This window comes from Dama dama, chromosome 25, assembly GCF_033118175.1.
Source record: "Dama dama isolate Ldn47 chromosome 25, ASM3311817v1, whole genome shotgun sequence".
Lineage (NCBI taxonomy): Eukaryota > Metazoa > Chordata > Mammalia > Artiodactyla > Cervidae > Dama > Dama dama.
In genome coordinates this window covers 22,005,160-22,025,264 of record NC_083705.1, presented here as the reverse complement: position 1 = coordinate 22,025,264, position 20,105 = coordinate 22,005,160, and the positions used below count along the sequence as shown (strand labels likewise).

Here is a 20,105-nt window from a genome sequence, read left to right as displayed (position 1 = left end):
AGAAATGTGTATTATAGGTTTGCCTGAGTACCTTAAGAAAGCATTTGGAACTTGCTAGGCATACACTTCATCAAGTGGTATACTTGCTTACCTAAAAATAATCAAAGGACTCTGGAAGAAGTGAGGCCTGAGTGCAAAGGGTCGCCATCAGCTTGTCTCAGTTTGAGTTGTTTTACTTTTTTGATGCCTTCAAACTGTGGTGCTGGAGGACTCCTGAAAGTACGTAGACAGCAAGGAAATCAAACCAGTCAGTCTTTTTTTTTTTTTTTTTTTTTCATTTATTTTTATTAGTTGGAGGCTAATTACTTTTCAATATTGTAGTGGTTTTTGCCATACATTGACATGAATCAGCCATGGATTTACAAGTATTCCCCATCCCGATCCCCCCTCCCACCTCCCTCTCCACCCGATTCCTCTGGGTCTTCCCAGTGCACCAGGCCCAAGCATTTGTCTCATGCATCCAGCCTGGGCTTGTCAGTCTTAAGGGAGATCAATCCCGAATATTCACTGGAAGGACTGATGTTGAAGGTGAAGCTCCAGTATTTTTGTCATCTGATGCAAACAGACAACTCATTGGAAAAGTCCCTGATGCTGGGAAAGGTTGAAGGCAGAAGGAGAAGAGGGCATCAGAGGATGAGATGGTTGGATGGTATCACCAATGCAATGAACTTGAACTTGGGCAAACTCTGGGAGATGGTGAGGGACAGGGAGACCGGCATGCTGCAGTCCATGGGGTCACAAAGAGTCTGACATGACTGGGCGACAGAACAACAACAACAACTCTTTAGACATAGGTAACTAAAAGGTGCACAAGCCTGCTTGGTCTGTTTCTCAGAGCTGGGTGACACCTGAAGTGGGGCACCCTTCCACAGTCCCGACAGAAACCCTTCAGAGAGTGGTACAGAGAAATCAGACAAGTGATGTCAGTGTATATGCTTTAGCTACCTACCTACCTTCTCTCCTCATTACGATCAGGATGGAAAATCAGGGAGATACAAATAGTGACAAATCTGATTTTTTTTCCCCCTAAGATTCAGGTGCAACATGAATATAGCACAGTAGTTAAGAACATGGGCTTTGTAATTAGGGTTTAAATTCCAGCTCCATACCACCTGTGTGACCTTGAGTGCACTATTTCTCTGCCCAAGAAAATTGTGTTAATAATGCCTACATCTTAGCTGCTTTAGTCAGTTGAGTCGCTCAGTTGTGTCCAACTCTTTGTGACCCCATGAATCACAGCACGCCAGGCCTCCCTGTCCATCACCAACTCCCAGAGTTTACCCAAACTCATGTCCATGGAGTTGGTGGTGCCATCCAACCATCTCATCCTCTGTCGTCCCCTTCTCCTCCTGCCCCCAATCCCTCCCAGCATCAGGGTCTTTTCCAGTGAGTCAACTCTTCGCATGAGGTGGCCAAAGTATTGGAGTTTCAGCTTCAGCATCAGTCCTTCCAATGAACACCCAGGACTGATCTCCCCTAGGATGGACTGGTTGGATCTCCTTGCAGTCCAAGGGACTCTCAAGAGTCTTCTCCAACACCACAGTTCAGAAGCATCAATTCTTTGGCGCTTAGCCTTCTTCACAGTCCAACTCTCACATCCGTACATGACCACTGGAAAAACCATAGCCTTGACTAGATGGACCTTTGATGGCAAAGTAATGTCTCTGCTTTTTAATATGCTATCTAGGTTGGTCATAACTTTCCTTCCAAGGAGTAAGCATCTAATTTCATGGCTGCAATCACCATCCGCAGTGATCTTGGAGCCCCCAAAAAATAAAGTCTGCCACTGTTTCCACTGTTTCCCCATCTATTTGCCATGAAGTGATGGGACCAGATGCCATGATCTTCGTTTTCTGAATGTTGAGCTTTAAGCCAACTTTTTCACTCTCCTCTTTCACTTTCATCAAGAGGCCTTTTAGTTCCTCTTCACTTTCTGCCATAAGGGTGGTGTCATCTGCATATCTGAGGTTATTGGTATTTCTCCCTGCAATCTTGATTCCAGCTTGTGCTTCTTCCAGCCCAGCATGTCTCATGATGTACTCTGCATATAAGTTAAATAAGCAGGGTGACAATATACAGCCTTGACATACTCCTTTTCATATTTGGAACCAGTCTGTTGTTCCATGTCCAGTTCTAACTATTGCTTCCTGACCTGCATATAGCTTTCTCAAAAGGCAGGTCAGATGGTCTGGTATTCCCATCTCTTTCAGAATTTTCCACAGTTTATTGTGATCCACACAGTCGAAGGCTTTGGCATAGTCAATAAAGCAGAAATAGATGTTTTTCTGGAACTCTCTTGCTTTTTGGATGATCCAGCAGATGTTGGCAATTTGATCTCTGGTTCCTCTGCCTTTTCTAAAACCAGCTTGAACATCTGGAAGTTTATGGTTCGTGTATTGCTGAAGCGTGGCTTGGAGAATTTTGAGCATTACTTTACTAGTGTGTGAGATGAGTGCAATTGTGCAATAGTTTGAGCATTCTTTGGGATTGTCTTTCTTTGCGGTTGGGATGAAAACTGACCTTTTCCAGCCCTGTGGCCACTGCTGAGTTTTCCAAATTTGCTGGCATATTGAGTGCAGCACTTTCACAGCATCATCTTTTAGGATTTGAAATAGCTCAACTGGAATTCCATCACCTCCACTATCTTTGTTCGTAGAGATGCTTCCAAAGGCCCACTTGACTTCACACTCCAGGATGTCTGGCTCTAGGTGAGTGATCACACCATTGTGATTATCTGGGTTGTGAAGATCTTTTTTGTATAGTTCTTATGAGTATTCTTGCCACCTCTTCTTAATATCTTCTGCTTCTGTTAGGTCCATACTATTTCTGTCCTTTATCGAACCCATCTTTGCATGAAATGTTCCCTTGGTAAGTTTCTTGAAGCCATTTCTTTAGGCCATTCAGGTATGACCTAAATCAAATCCCTTATGACTATACAATGGAAGTCAGAAATGGATTTAAGGGACAAGATCTGATAGAGCGCCTGATGCGCTATGGACTGAGGTTCATGACATTGTACAGGAGACGAGGATCAAGACCATCCCCATGGAAAAGAAATGCAAAAAAGCAAAATGGCTGTCTGAGGAGACCTTACAAATAGCTGTGAAAAGAAGAGAAGTGAAAAGCAAAAGAGAAAAGAAAAGATATTCCGATTTGAATGCAGAGTTCCAAAGAATAGCAAGGAGAGATAAGAAAGCCTTCCTCAGCGATCAGTGCTAAGAAATAGAGGAAAACAACAGAATGGGAAAGACTAAAGATCTCTTCAAGAAAATTAGAGATACCAAGGGAACATTTCATGCAAAGATGGGTTCAATAAAGGACAGAAATGGTATGGATTTGGGTGGTTGGGAGGATTAAATAAGAAAATGCATGTAAGCTCTTGGTATAGTGCCTGGCATATTAATAGACTTTCAATAAATATTAGGGGTGATGATGATACTCATTCACATGTGTGACCAGTTTCTAGCTTAGGAGAATAGGTGAAGAGTGTTAAACTGAGGCTGAGAATTCAGAAGAAAGATCATGTTTTGAGTGTGTTGCATTTGAGATATCTATGGGTCTGGAGCCCCAGCTTGACATCTGGATGGACTCATGGAAAACACCCAACTTTTTTTGAATGGTTACAGGAAGAGAAGCCAGCAAAGGAGACTAAGAAGAAATGGTCAGAAAAGTTGAAGGACTAGGAAAGCAGAAAAGCGACATTGCCAGAGCTGTTTTGGTAGAAGAATCAGTGATAAACAAGGCAGTGTAGTCAGTACATGAGAAAATTGCAAGAATTCAAAAGCTGAAGACCATGAGTTAGGGGACACATCATTCTTTAAAATTCAGAGAAAGAAAGTGGGAATAAGTGGAGATAGAAGTACCATTTTTTTGTATTTTAATTATATTTTCTGTAAACTTAAAAACCAAGCCAGAATGGTCTTTCTGGACATTAATTCCACTAAAAACATCAAAAGAAACAATCTTGGCCAAGAATGTGATTTCTCTGTTTACTGTTAAAGTTGACTTATCCTAAGGCATTTAATTCCAGAACATTCTGTTCATAAAACATTTTGATCCTAAGTCAAATTAAAAGGTCTGCAAATGTAAAAGCTGTTGTCTGGAACACTAGTGGCTCAAATACCAGGTGCTTAACTTTGTTAGGGGCTTCTTCTTGTTGTCGTTCAGTCGCTAAGTCATGTCTGACTCTTTGTGACCCCATGGACTGTAGCAGCCAGGCTTCCTTGTCCTTCACTATCTCCCAGAGTTTGCTCAGACTCATGTCCATTGAGTCAGTGATGCCATCTAACCATCTCAATCTCTGCTGCCCTCTTCTCATTTTGTCTTCAATCTTTCCCATCATCAGGGTCTTTTCCAACGAGTCAGCTCTTTGCATCAGGTGGCCAAAGTATTGGAGCTTCAGGATCAGTCCTTCCAATGAATATTCAGGGTTGATTTCCTTGAGGATTGACTGGTTTGATCTTCTTTCTGTCCAAGGGACTGTGAAGAGTTTTCACCAGCACCACAATTTGAAAGCATCGATTCTTGAGCACCCAGCCAACTCTTTCATCCATACGTGACTACTGGAAAGACCGTAACTTTGATTATACAGACCCTTTGTTGGCAGAGTGATGTGTCTGCTTTATAATATGCTGTCTAGGTTTGTCATAGCTTTCATTCCAAAGAGGAAGGGTCTTTCATGGCTGCAGTCATTGTCCATAGTGATTTTGGAGTCCAGCAAAATAAAATCTGTCACTGCTTCTGCTTTTTCCCCTTCTATGAAGTGATGGACCAGATGCCATGATCTTAATTTTTTGAATGTTGAGTTTCAAGCCAGTTTTTTTACTCTCCTTTTTCACCCTCATCAAGAGGCTAATCTTTAGTTTGTCTTCGCTTTCTGCCATTAGAATGTTATCATCTACATATATGAGGTTGTTGATATTTCTCCTGGCAATCCTGATGTAAATATGCAAAGTGGGAGGCTCAATAACTAACTGGTAAATATTACTCCTGAATCTGATTCAGGAGTAACAGTGGCATCTGATTCAGTGGCAACAGTTCATTCAGAAGAAAAATTATTAGCAGTATTCAGGATACTTAAGTATCCAATATCTGCCATTCTGTCTAGTCTCCATGAGTGTGTGCACATAACAACGTAAGTTGCTTCAGTCATGTCCAACACTTAGCGACCCCTTGAAACTGTAGCCTACCAGGTTCTTCTGTCCATGGGATTCTCCAGGCAAGAATACTGGAGTTGGTTGCTATGCCCTCCTCCAGAGGATCTTCCCAATCCAGGGATCAAACCCGTGTTTCTTGTGTCTCCTGAATTGGCAGGTGGTTCTTTCCCACTCGCTCCACCTGGGAAGCCCTTCTATCTGGTCTGTATTCCCTAAATGCAAAATAGGGATCTGTATAATGCTTCATGGACGTTAAACACTCTCAGATGGAACTACTTTTATATTAAACATGTGGATAGAAGGAAAATATGAATCAAATAACTTTAAGAGAAAAATTTTGGGTAAACTTGTCACGGTTAAAATGTGCATGTACCATGAACTATGATAGGTTCAGGGTCTACAGATATCACTAAAACCCAGTCTCTGCTCAGAGTCTATGGACGACAGAGCTGGGTATGTAGGTGAATAGTCTTCGGCGTGATGAGTGCTTTTGTTCACTGGGCATGTAGAATAGATTAAGAGCACAGAGAAAGAAATTCTAAAACAGCTAGAGGTGGTCAAAGAAGCCTTCCTGGAGAAGATGAAGTCTGAACTGAGATCTGAAAGATAAATGAGACATGGAAGAGGTGTTGCTCCTCAGGTAAGGAAGAAGAAAGGTGTTCCAAGCAGAGGGAAAACACTGCAGAGGCCTGAAGAGAGCCTAACAATTTTAGGAGATGCGAAAGTAGTTACTTATGCCTAGAGCAGAGATTTGAGGGCAAAAAGATGGTTGAGAAAGCCATGAAAAGGGGACTGATCCATGGGGCCTTGTATGTTAAGCAGCTTGAACTTGATCCTGAAGCCTATAAAGTCAGAACTTGATCCTGAACCATGCCACTGAAGGAGCACCATGATCAAACTTACCTTTTAAGAAGATTATCTGCAGACAGTCTGGAAAGTAGATCAGAAGACATCTGTAGAGTCTGAGGTTTTGGACTTGGGCAACTGGATGCACACTGGTGATCTTCATTGAGTATACCCCTTTTACTAGTTAGGAGTACAAGAAGAAAAGTTTGGTTGTGGGACCTAAAGAAGATTGGTCTCTTTAATTTTAGACATACTGGATTTGAGGTGACCATTGACATCCAGGTGGAGTTATCCAGCAGGTATTAGATATATGGGTCTAAGGGCTTCTCTGGTGGCTCAGTGGTAAAGAACCCTCCTGTCAATGCAGAAGACCTGAGTTCAATCCCTGGGTCGAGAAGATCCCCTGGAGAAGAAAATGGCAACCTACTCCAGTATTCTTGCCTGGAGAATTCCATGGACAGAGGAGATGGGTGGGCTACAGTCCATGGGGTCAGAAAGAGTCGGACACGACCGAGTGAATAACACATACACAATCTCATAGGAAGTGTTTTTTATATTTTAATTATACTCTTGGTGTCTTTTGGCCCTGCCTGCTTCTTGTGGAAAGAACTATAAGGTCTTTTCTTCTGCATTAATGCTCTTGAAAATAGTGCTTCCTCAGACGTATTTCTCAGAATGTTGTTAGTTAAATAAGTGTTTTTAACATTGCCTGACACATAGGAAGTGAAAGTCACTCAGTTGTGTCCTACTCTTTGCGACCCCATGAATTATACAGTCCATGGAATTCTCCAGGCCAGAATACTGGAGTGGGTAGCCTTTCCCTTCTCCAGGGGATCTTCCCAACCCAGGGATCAAACCCAGGTCTCCCGCATTACAGGCGGATTCTTTACCAGCTGAACCACCAGGGAAGCCCGAATCTGCCTGCAATGCGGGAGACCTGGGTTCAATCCCTGGGTTGGGAAGATCCCCTGGAGAAGGGAAAGGCTACCCTCTCCGGTATTCTGGCCCAGAGAATTTCATGGACTGTACAGTCCATGGTGTCGCAAAGAGTCAGACACGTAGAAACTACTCAGTAAATGACTCCTCCTTTCCTCATTGTCTCTGTTCTTTCTTTCCTCCAAAGAAGACACCAGGGAACTGCTTTGCGAGTCGAAAAGAGAAAGGATACCAATAGGAGGGTACAGGCATGCGTCTCATTCCTGAAAGGCAATCACCTAGCGCAGCACTGTCGTGTAGATCTATCTGCTCTGATGGGAATATTCTCTGTCTGTACTGTCCAGTATGGTTGCCACTTGCCATGGTGGCTACTGAGCAGTTGAAATGTGCCTAGTGCAACTAAAGAACTAAATTTTTTGTTTTGTTTACTATAAATAACCACATGTGGCTACTGTGTTAGAAAGGATAGATGTAGGGGATAAAGTGCTGCTTGGCTCGAGGCTTCAAGGTAGAAGAATGCTAGGTGCCTAAAGGAACAGGTGAGCCTTGGGGAGTTGCACGGCTGGGATTTGGCTTTGTTGAAATCCAAAATTAAGGAGTCCCGTATGCTCTGCTGAAAGGAACCTGGACTTGAGCTGTGGCTTCTAAGTTGTAAGGCGGAGGTGATTTAGTTAGATCAGTGGCTGAAAAAGACAACTTTGTGACTAATGGGAATCAAGGTTGAAAAGGCATGGTTCTGACAAAATAACCAGAGAAGAACTAACTAAAAGAGACACAGAAATTCCAGTTGAGAGGTTCATGAAATGCAGCCCTCGTAGCTTGTAGAGAAGCATTAGTTCCAAGGTAAATACTAGGAATACTTGCCAAGTATTTTTAAAAGATTGGGACAAATTTCAGGAAATGCCATGCAAACTGTAAACTACAACACTATATGGAAAGGATGGGAGCATGGATTAAATATAAATTCTGGGGAAATGGAAATTGTGACATTTTACGTAGTGGAGTTTCACACTAGTCCTGGCCCTAATAAGACACACTTTCCTGTATGGATGTTTATTTGTGACAATGAAGGGAGACAGTGTTGTGGTAATGTTTCAGCCGTGTCAATACCATCTCGTTTCAAATACATAAAGCATCTACAGTGTGCTAACCAACATGGTAGGGTTGTGACACCAGATAAGTACAATGGTTATTGTGCTAGAAAAGTCCTAGTCTGATTTGGCGTACAACACAAGCCAATTGAACAAGTGGATGACAGTTATTTCAGTGTCTAAAATGTATGCCACAGCTAAAAGGTGATACAAGCTCAGAGCTGTATGAACTGACACAGTCAAGGACACCTTGTGGAAGGACATCGAGGCCTTTAAACTATGCTTTGAAAGAAAATTAACCCAGTAAATTAGAGTATTTCTTTCTTTATAATATTTATTTATTTTTGGCTCTGTTGGGTCTTAGTTGCAGCACACACGATCTTTTATTGCAGTGCATGGTCCTTTTTCTCTAGCTGTGACATGAGGATTTAGTTGCTCAGTGGCATGTGGGATCTTCCCGGACCAGGGATGGGACCCGTGTTCCTGCATTGACAGGTGGGTTCTTAACCACTGGACCACCAGGGAAGTCCCAATCAGAACATTTCTGAAAGTACATTCCATAAAATATTTTGCTAAACTTTTCCAGACAATTATTAACTCACAGTAACAATGGCATGCTCATTTGTCAAAACAAAATTCTTTAGCCTGGTAATCTCAATCAAAATCTGTGCTGCTTGCTTTCTTTGCCTAAATATTTGGTTTTTGGACACAGGAGACTAGAGTCCCAGCAAATGCATCTTCCTATCAATTCTACTATGGTATTTTGTATTATTTCTTGGTTAGAAATTCAGAGCCGTGTGTTGAAAGTGCGTCAAAGACAGAGGAGAAAATGAAGGTGTGGTTGGGACTGAAATAATAGACAGCCTGGGAGTTTGTGGAGAGGGGGCGGGAAAGCTCGAGTTTAATTAGACTGTAGGAATCTTGGATTTAATCTAGATTTTCATGTTCACATAACTGTGTGTAATAACTCCTGTAGAGAAAGACAAGATCATGGTGTGTTGCCAGCTTTCAAACTTTGTAGCTCTCAGTTGCAAAAAGTCAATAAAAAATCCTCACTCGATCCTCATGGGTAGAAGCACAGTTGCTAGGAAGACTGCAGGTGCACTGGTTTTCCTCCCAAGTGCAGTTCCCCAGGGCTGCAGAGACACTGAAGGGAACAGATCAGCGTACCAGCATCCACAGCACCCAGTGAGACTGAAATCGTAATAAAGGAGAGAAGAAGGGATACTCAGCAAAGAAACAGTGGAAGAGAGAAAGCAGACACGATGCAGGGAGGAAAATTCTCAATAGGTCAAAATATTTTAGTTAGAAGTATTAGGGAATCCTTCTGTCCCCATTCCTTTTCTTCAGTAACAAGAATTATAAATCCTGAATGGAACTACGACAGAATCCCAGACGGTGAGAAAGGAAGGTATAAGATTAAAATTGTCATGTGTTCTGTTGACCATGAAATCATGATTTCTAACTTCTGTTCCTTTCTTCTTACCGCATCTACATTTAGGAAATCATAGTACTTTAAGGTAGCTTCTTGTTAGTTGCCATAGAAGCTGTACAGGGGTGGTTATGGGTATAGGCATTCAGCCAAGATAGAGCTGCTGACGTCTTCATCAGTTTAACCAAGTTAAGATCAGGTGTGCTGTGACCAAACACTCCATCTTTTGATAAATGTTAGGAAATAAATGAAAACCAGTGGAAGTCATCATATCAGTGAGATGTTTGACATAATTTTCTTTTAAAGCTATTTAGCATTAATGAAAACTTGTCCATAGTAGTTAGTTTGTACTAAGAGGAGTGGTGAAAGGAGCAGAGTATTGGGATGTAGAAGTCTTATGTTTTACTCATCATTGTCCCTCTTACTATGCCTTACCTCAATGATCCCATGACCAGCCTCTTCATCTGTCCTGCAACTTCCTTGGAAGTCCAACCAATCAGGGCCATGGCTCACTCCTTCTTCAAGGCCTCAGTTCTGTGTATCCATGAGGGATTGTGGGAATATGTATTTTGGAAATTTTCAGCCAACACACTGCATTTCACCTCCCTATTATTTTAGGCCACCACCAAGCCTGGGAGACCCTCTAGGCTTGGAAGGTCTTGTACTCTGACCTCTGTATGTCTTGTTTTTTTCTCTGCTCATTTCTTCTTATTTTTTTCTCTGCTCATTTCTTTATCAGTTTTCATTCCCTTTTCAGCTAGGATCCTGTTTGAGGCAAATAGCATAAAACCACATTCAAACTGGCTTTCAACAATAGACTCGCATAACTGGAAAGTCTAGCTGTAGGTCAGGCTTCAGAATTAGTTGTTCTAAGGGATCAGTGATGTCAGTAAATATTTGGTTTACTTCCTTTATTCTTCCAGTCACAGTGTTTATTTCATTGTTTAAGTCAGGTTCCACTCATTCTCTAAGATGGATGCCACCTGTGGTCAAGGACAGCAGCCTGCTCAGTTACATTCAGGGGGAATGAGACCTCTTTCTCTACAGCAGTGCTGAGGGTCGGGGATGCATGGGGCCTGGGAAGAAAGCGTGTATATGATCAGATAGGGGGAGAGGTGAATAGCTGGACAAAAAAAACACATGCTGAGCTATTGGTCATACTTGGGCTCATCCTTTGTTATTTCCAGAACCCTTGTCCCATGGGAAACAAACTCCTCCATTTTTTCATATTCTCTGGATCCTCTTTTCTCTTCCTGACCTTTATTGAAATCCATTTAGCTCTGAGGAAAGTATTTCCCCACATCCCTCTTTCTTCCACACCTCATATCACAAAGTAAGGAGGAAAGGTTGATATCTTCTCTGTTCCCGATTCCCTCCTTACCCCAGCTCTGCTCATAGGCCAGCACCTCTTCACCGCAGCGTAAAAATGCCTTTGAGGCTCACAGTACCCTGCTTGTGATGTCCTCTCCCACCCACCTGGTTGGTCCCCCCCGTTCTTTGACAATTTTAGTTCCTGGTTCAGCCTTCCTTTCTGCTCCCAGGCCCAGCCATCAAACTGCCGACTCCAGTGTTCACGAAGACCGTCTGTCCAGTACCAAGCTGTCGGTTCTTTGCACTCTTCAACTCATTTATATCAGCCATCCAGTTCCAGGAAAATATCCTTGTCAGGGTTAACCTTTGGTTTCTTAAATTCAGACATCAATCGTTTTTACTGTAGCCTAACTACTTCCATATTACCTGTTTCATTGATTTTGCTGAGACTGTCGTCTCTCTTCCTGTATCATACAAATTGCTCTGCCCAGGGACAGATGACACTTCTTCCTACCTCCATTAGCACCTTGCTCCATATGTCCCCTTTTTTTTTTTGGCCAGCCGTACAGCATGTGGGATCTTAGTTCCCCAACCAGGGGTCAAACCCATGCTTCTTGGAGTGGAAGTACAGTCTTAACCATGGGACTGCCAGGGAAGTTCCACTTCGTATGTCATTTAATAGTGGCTGAGTGAGTGAAAGTCGCTCAGTCGTGTCCAACTCTTTGCGATCCCATGGACTGTAGGGATGGGCTCTCCTCTGTCCATGGGATTCTCCAGGCAAGAATAGTGGAGGAGTGGGTTGCAGTTCCCTTCTCAAACCAGGGATTGAACCCAGATGTCATTTAATAACTAATTTAAAAAACTGGTTTCACACAGAATCATTAAAAATGACAAATTGCTCAAATAACATATTCAAACAAAACATAAATGAGCATTTTAAAAATATTTTGATGTAATAGCAAGGCCTTTTTGTTAAATGTGAATCACCTGATCGGCATTCCTCACTGTCCTTGAGTAAACTCTACCAAAAATGCATTATTTTTCATTTCCAGTTTCAGTCTCTTTAAAGTGGAGCAGGAACACTCCAGACACACATAAGTGATCTGAGTTAAGAAACCTGCTGGATCTTTGTAATTCTGTTTTAAATCTTCTCTAACAGCAGGTTTTTGGTTGGTTTTTTAGTAACTGTCATGTTTAAAGTATTCCCAAGATAGCTGACCGAAACAACAGATCATTCTTTTGGCACACATTTAATCAGTTAAATACTTCAGTTACATGAAAATGAGTATAATAAGTATAAACAGTTTTGTAACAAATAAACTTGACTCTTGGTTAATATATAATTCAGCTGGTTGAAGGAGAAATGTGGAAATACATTGGAAAATAGTCTGCCAGTCTTGAGTGTAACCATCAACCAGTATGTTTCATCAGTTATTAGGAGAGACGGTTAAGGGGGTCAGACGGTTAAGGCTTCTCGCGTGTTAATAATGTACCTTTCTGTGTCTCAGCCCCTTACACTCACACCCCTCAGTCTCCTTGTTCTCACAGCCAGCTCCATGGAGAGTTGCTGAAGTGCACGCTGTCCGCTTCTTCACCTTCTCCATTCCCTCAGTCATGGTAATCTGACTTCCACCCCTGCCCCCTGGCTGACACTGCTCTTACCAGAGTCATCAGTGACATTCCTGTTGCTGAATTCAACAGAGACTTTGTGTCTTCTTGAAATTCATACATTTCATACTGTCATTCACTCCTCCCTTTTTCAGTGTTCACTTTTCACAATTCCTTGAACCCTTCCTATTTGGTTTTCTTTCCTTCTACTTCAATGATGAAACTAGAGTCAGGGTCTGGTTGGTCTGTTCTCCCTCTGCAGATTCCCTTGGGCCAGTTCAACCACCCATGTCACTCCAGTTACATTCAACAGTAATGAATTTTGCTGACTTGCACCACAGCCGCTTCAGACTTGGTGCATCCAAAACCAAATTTCTCTGTGTCCCACCAGAGAGCCTCCTCCTTTGTCTAAGTTCCCTATTTTAGCAATGGTGCCTCTGTCCGTCCCTCTAGTTCAAGAGAGAAGGCTAGACACCATCTCACCTCTTCCTAAAATACGTTCAGTACCAAGTCATAGTGATTCTACTTCCTGAATATCTTCTAAGTCACTCTAGTTCCCCCTGTTTCCTAGTGAGGTATTCCATAATATTATCCCCCAGTTCCCATCACAGCTTTCCTCTGGAATGAGCCCTCTTTTCTAAACGTTTCAACTCATTATAATTTGAGTGATTTGTTTAAAACACATATCTTTTCTCATCTCTCACCTGATTAAAACCCTTCAGTGGCTTTGTCGTGACCCTTGGAGTAGGTCTGAACTCTTAAATGATTCCCAAGGCTGTTCATTCTCTAGTCCATACTTAAGCTTTTCAGATTTTTCATTCCTTACAGTCTTTACTTTTGGATAATTTCTATACATTGTTCAGATCTTGGCTTGCTCATTGTTCCTTTTAGAAAATCTTTCTAGAAAAGCTCCTTCTGTGATATTTCAGAGTTTTCCCTGTTTACCCTATAAAACTCATCTCAATGTAGTACAATTGCCTATTAATCAATTTGTCTTCACTATATTATAAATTATATATATTATAAATAGAAGGGTCCCAGTCAATTTGCGTTTTTATCTTTGGTACCTGTAACAAGGAGTAGACATAGTGTATGCGTATAAGTATTTGTTGAACAAATGACATTAAATCAGTCACTTAGCCTTTCTGAGCCTCAACTGCATCATCTGTTAAAGGGGAGTATTGTCCTGCCTACATCATAAGGTCGTTTTGGGGCCTTGTAAGATAATAGGAATTAAGTTTAGTATTGTGGTTAGGAGAGTAGGTTCCGGCTCTCTACTTCTTGGTTTTTAATCCTAGCTCTCACTATATCGCCAGCTGTGTGACCTTGGGCAAGTTACTTAACTTTTCTGTGCTTTAGTGACCCCGTTGGCTAATAAAAATAATCACAATATCTACCTCATAGGGTTATTGTGAGTTTTAACTGGAAAGCATTCAGTATAGTACCTAAACACAATAAATGTTAGCTATCATAATATTTTTATTTATAAGCTCTAGAATTACATAACTATATATATGCAAGCATGTGGCATCAATTTTTAGTTTCAGTATTTAAAGGGTTAAAGGATTGGTATAATTTTTAATTTTTTTCCCCCTTTATCTTTTAGGATAATACCATACCAGATTTTATTTTTTAAGTCATAAATTCAAATCAACATAGTTGATTTACATGAAATTTTGGTAATACATTTTTTAAATTGTTCAACATAAAGAGAATTTTGAAAATACTTCATTCCTGAATATCAAAATATTGAGTTTACATACACAGTGGGTGAATATTAGCAAAAAAAAAAAGTTTAAGAAAGACTACTGGTTTAATTTATAAAGGACAATTATCGATATTATATCTTTGACACCTAACTTTATTTCTCTATCTGATTTAATTACATAAGTAATTCAGTGTTTGAAAAGTCCAAATTCCATTAACTCTGTAACTAGTCAAGAAAACAAGTAAATACAAGAGCATTTAGTTTCATGAATATGTATTCACCTGAAAGAAATTTGCTCAATTTGAGTAAACAGTTCTTTCTAATTTAAAATTTAATTAAATAATACACATTTGTCTGTTGACTTTGGACCAACAGAATGCCTAATTTTTATCCTTTTTCTGATTCTTTTTAGAGTTGGTGGTTCCAGAATTTTATTCAGAATGACTTTAGGAAGAGAAGAGGTGTCTCCCCTTCAAGCAATGTCTTCCTATATGGCAGCTGGTAGAAATGTTTTAAGATGGGATCTTTCACCAGAGCAAATCAAAACAAGAACTGAGGAGCTCATCTCGCAGACCAAACAGGTGTATGATGCTATTGGAATGCTTGACATTAAGGAGGTAACTTATGAGAACTGTTTGCAGGCACTAGCAGACGTGGAAGTGAAATATATAGGTGAGTAGGATGGAAAAGCATATCAATATTTCATTTTGTGGGCATCATAAGGCATTTTATGCTTCCCGACTCGACAATTCATTTTCCAATTGTACAAGACATTGATTTTTACATAATGATTTGTAATTGCTTAAATGATTAATGATTCATAATTGCTTGGAATTATATTACCTAAGTTAAAAAATTTTATTATGTGGCCTGAGGTGCTATAAAATATACACTCTTGTTACAGCTGCTTTCTGGAGAGCAATATCTATCAAAACTTTTTAAGACGTGCAGGCGGATTCTTTACCAGCTGAGCCACAAAGGAAGCCCAAGAATACTGGAGTGGGTAGCCTATCCCTTCTCCATCGGATCTTTCTGACCCAGGAATTGAACCGGGGTCTCCTGCATTGCAGGCAGATTCTTTACCAACTGAGCTATCAGGGAAGCCTTAAGAAGTGCATACCCTAGCCCAATAATTAATTCCCTATTTAGGTATAATCTAAGAAATAATCAGATATAGGAAAAATCATGTATAAATTTATGTATAAACAGGTACTCTATCATAGCAAAAGCTTGGAAACAACTAACTGCTAAGTGTCAACTAGTAGAATAGCTAAATAAATTATGGTACATTCACCCTCTGTAACAGTAAACAGGCATTAAAATCATGTTTAGGAGCAGTATTTAGTAACATTAAAAGGACACAGAAAGAAAACAAATTTTAATACTGTCCAGTGTCTTGGGTACTAAGTTTATAGTTGATTTTTAATTTACTCTTTATACTTTTCTCTATTTTTCCATATTTCCTACACTTAAAATATATTATTTTTGTAATCTAACTATTGTGTGTTCAGTTGCTCGGTCATGTCTGACTCTTTGCAGCCCCATGGACTGCAGCCCACCAGTCTCCTTTGTCCCTGGAATTTTCCAGGCAAGAATACTGGGAAAGGTTGCCATTTCCTACTCCAGGGGATCTTCTTGACCCAGGGATCGAACCCACCTCTTGCATCTCCTGCATTGCTGGCGGACTCTTTACCACTGCCCAACCTGGGAAACCCCCAATATAACTATTAGACCCTTTGAATTATAAGGAATGAAGAATCATGCCAGTTATCACAAAGAATTTTGTAGGATAATTATGGCTAAACAATCTTGACTGTGTGGTAACTGGGCTTTCTAAGAACATAGGCTATAACTGAATATCATAAACATTTGTATGAATTCTGGAATTTGGAAGGTTGTCCAAAATCTTAAGCGGCCCTAGTGAGCAAGTCATCTCTTTACCCATACCACGAGCTCCCTACCCTGTGTCCTACTATTATATAGGCACTCGACTACTTTCTCTTCCCTCTGCATTTCTGTTCCAGTTTCTGCCGCTTACTACCAGCTTCTTCACTCTCGTTTCTGTTCAGTCGCTCAGTCGTGTCTGACTCTTTGCGACCCCATGGACTACAGCACAACAGGCTTCCCTGTCCTTCACTATCTCAAGGAGCTTGCTTGAATTCATATGCATTGAGTTGGTGATGCTATCTAACCATCTCATCTTCTGCCACCCTCTTCTGCCTGGTGGGTCAGACGGTAAAGAATCTGCATACAATACAGGGTTCCATCCCGGGGTCAGGAAGATCCCCTGGAGAAGGGAATGGCTACCCACTCCAGTATTCTTGCCTGAATTCCATAGACAGAGGAGTCTGTTTGGCTACAGTCCATGGGTTCACACAGAATCATGACTCAGTGACTTTTTTTTTTTTTCACTCTCATTAATGGCCACTAAATTTTGCTATGAGCCTTGAACTTAATCTTCAGTAAAGAAAATCTGATTGGGCTTGTAGTTAGTCGAAAGAAGGGAATTGGTCCCCATTCAGCAGAACTTTCTCAGCAGGCAGTTTCATATTCCCCTTCTACCCTGTAAGTGGTTTGTCCTTGGTTCACACACTCACATTTTCAGTCACTTATGGCTATGATGGTGTGCCACGGTAACAGCTTACGCATTTAAGAAATGTAAAAATAGGTGGGGAAAAAATCTTTTAAAACAGAATGATCTTAAATTCTGCTTTTTCTGCCCAAATCATACATCTTTTAAATATAACTTTAGTTTTGTGATATTTGTTCTCCCTCTCCTGTGAATTTATTTTCATGGGTTAATCATAAAAATGTTTGAATTTCAGAATAGATTTTTTAAAAGTTTCTCTTATCTGTGTATGTTCTCAGCCTCCTGCAATAGCTGTTAAAACCGCATTTTATCTAACATCACATAATGGGCATCAGCATTGTTTGTAGTTTGAAAGTGAGAGCTTAAGTCTGGCTCCTGGTCTTTGTAGGAAAGTAAGGAAGGAAATGGTTTTCAGTATTATTGTTTGTTTAAGAATGTTTCCAGTTTCAGACTCTTCATTTCATTCTGCTCATTTAAGTTCTTGAGCAATTTTGATTCCTTCTTAGTATCTTTTTGAGCTAACTTTAAAAAGTATTAAATAAACAAAAATTATAACTCTCTAGTTAATTCACTTAAAACAAATGCTCTATGTATTAATATTAAATGCTACATCATATGTTCCATTCATTCTTTAACCAAGGGACAAAACATGATATATTCAGTCAAATCTTAAAATAATAATTATCTAATCTTTTTAAAAACAGACACTATAAATTTGTTTAGATATTTGTGGCATTTTTATAGCTTTCTTTGTAACCATGTTTTAAGAGGACTGATATGCATAAGGTAGCTTGTTTAACTGGACAATTCCTTGTTATGTAAAGGGTAGCTTTGCTGTCTACCATGTATCACATGTGTAAATTTTACCTATTTACAATACCTTCAAAGTGCTAAAGAGTAAAATTAAAATATATTCATTGTCACAGCCTAGCCAAAACTTCCCTATAAATGATACTCTTTTTTTTTTTTTTTTTTGCTGTAGTATGGATTATTTCAAGACATCAGATTTTTGGCTAATTAAAGTCAAAATACAAATGTTTGAAAAATCCAACAACCAAGTTTGATATGTGAAAGTGAGAACAGAAGACATTACCACTATCATTTAACAGGAAGGGCCCCAGTATTCAGCTGCTTATTGGATATGAGATTTCTGAGGATCATTTGAAATTATATGCAGCTTTTTATGTTTGTACGAATGCTTGCATTTGGGGGAGGGTTCATGACTTTGGTTAAATTAAAAGTCTATTGTGGGGAATGCAAACTAGTACAGCCACTATGGAAAACAGTGTGGAGATTTCTTAAAAAACTGGACATAGAACTGCCATATGACCCAGCAATCCCACTTCTGGGCATACACACTGAGGAAACCAGATCTGAAAGAGACACGTGCACCCCAATGTTCATCGCAGCACTGTTTATAATAGCCAGGACATGGAAGCAACCTAGATGCCCATCAGCAGATGAATGGATAAGGAAGCTGTGGTACATATACACCATGGAATATTACTCAGCCATTAAAAAGAATTCATTTGAACCAGTCCTAATGAGATGGATGAAGCTGGAGCCCCTTATACAGAGTGAAGTAAGCCAGAAAGATAAAGAACATTACAGCATACTGACACATGTATATGGAATTTAGAAAGGTGATAACGATAACCCTATATGCAGAACAGAAAAAGAGACACAGAAATACAGAACAGACTTTTGAACTTTGTGGGAGAATGTGAGGGTGGGATATTTCAAAAGAACAGCATGTATGCTATCTATGGTGAAACAGATCACCAGCCCAGGTGGGATGCACGAGACAAGTGCTCCGGCCTGGTGCACTGGGAAGACCCAGAGGAATCGGGTGGAGAGGGAGGTGGGAGGGGGGATCGGGATTGGGAATACATGTAAATCCATGGCTGATTCATATCAATGTATGACAAAACCCACTGGAAAAAAAAAAAAAAAAAAAAAAAAAAAGTCTATTGTGAAGGTTAAGAACTCCTTTTCTAAACAAACCCATCCCTCTAAATCACCTGCTTGTTTCTTAAACATGCTTTGTCTTGCCAGTCCCCATGCTTGTGGTCTCTACTTCTGCAGTCCCCAGGTGAGCTCTTCCTCTCGCCCGGCCCATCCTCTAAGGTCCAGCCTTCTCCACGGGCATGGCTTAATGCCTCAGCCCTTGGTATTGCTGCCTTTGAGTTCCTGTCCCATTCATTTCACAGCTATGCTGCTCTGTCCTGGTATTGTTTATCTTTTCATGTACTGTTGCCTACCCCCAACTCCCAGACTATAAAATGCCTCAGTATGAGAACTATATCTTTTAAATTGGAAGATTGTGATTGATGTATACACTGTACTATATATATAATAGATACTATTAAGAGCCTACTGTATAGCACAGGGAGCTCTACTTAATACTAAGTAATGGCCTATATGAGAAAAGAATCTAAAAAGAGTGGTTATATGTATATGTATAACTGATTCACCTTTTTGTACTCCTGAAACTAACACAACTTTTTAAGTCAACTATACTCCAATAAAATTTTTTTTTAAAAAAAGGATATCTTTTTCCCCCTACATTCCCAGTTAATAAATTATATTCTAACCATACTTCATTAATTACTCAGTGTACACCCTTATTGTTCTTAGCAATGCCCCTGGAATAGCAAAGTCCTGTTTTAGACACTGTTTCTCAAAAGCCTTAGGAGCCTTTAGAGAAAATATGTAATGAAAGACTTATATTGGGATAATCATTCATCTGTGTATGAGGTATTTTTCTTAGTACTGACTTGATGAGTCCCTGTGGTTTTTTTCCTCTGTTAACAGTGGAACGAACCATGCTAGACTTTCCCCAGCATGTCTCCTCTGACAAAGAAGTACGAGCTGCAAGTACAGAAGCAGACAAAAGACTTTCTCGTTTTGATATTGAGATGAGCATGAGACAAGATATCTTTCTGAGAGTTGTTCATTTAAAGGTAAATGATCTTACAATTCCTTTAAAAGGAAAAAACCCAACAATAAAGACATAAAAGCGTTTGACCAATGATAAAAAGTATTTGAATGCACTTAGATTTTGTTTCTAATTATTATAATAGAGGGCACATCATACTGTTATATTATGCCACTTAGGTTTAAGTTGAGCTACTAATTACATTCATTTAAAAATTTTAAGACCAAGTATAATAAAAGAGTGTACATCTATAAATCTAAGACTTTTTAACTATCATGAAATTTAATAGTTTAATGAAAAACTTTGAATTTTGAAAAAATTGCACCTCAAATGGAGTTGAGTTGTCTATAAAAAATCATGTGGTTTTGGCCATAAAACTGATGACTTACTGTTTGATTCTGCATGGCAGAGCCATTCCTCTCTGTCATTCTTACATTTCTCAGGACTCATAGAAATTACGGATTATGAAATCTCTCGGTGGGTCTGCGT

General features: G+C 40.0%; 1 protein-coding gene across 1 annotated transcript in view; it reads left to right on the top strand.

Annotated features, from left to right (window-relative positions):
- The window catches only part of NLN (neurolysin), a 95,129-nt gene that overhangs the window by 20,906 nt on the left and 54,118 nt on the right, over nt 1-20,105 (top strand). Inside the window, exons 2-3 of the mRNA XM_061129666.1 lie at nt 14,501-14,760; nt 19,493-19,641. Of these exons, the coding sequence (XP_060985649.1) occupies nt 14,501-14,760; nt 19,493-19,641 (409 nt within the window). The remainder of the gene's footprint in view (nt 1-14,500; nt 14,761-19,492; nt 19,642-20,105) is intronic.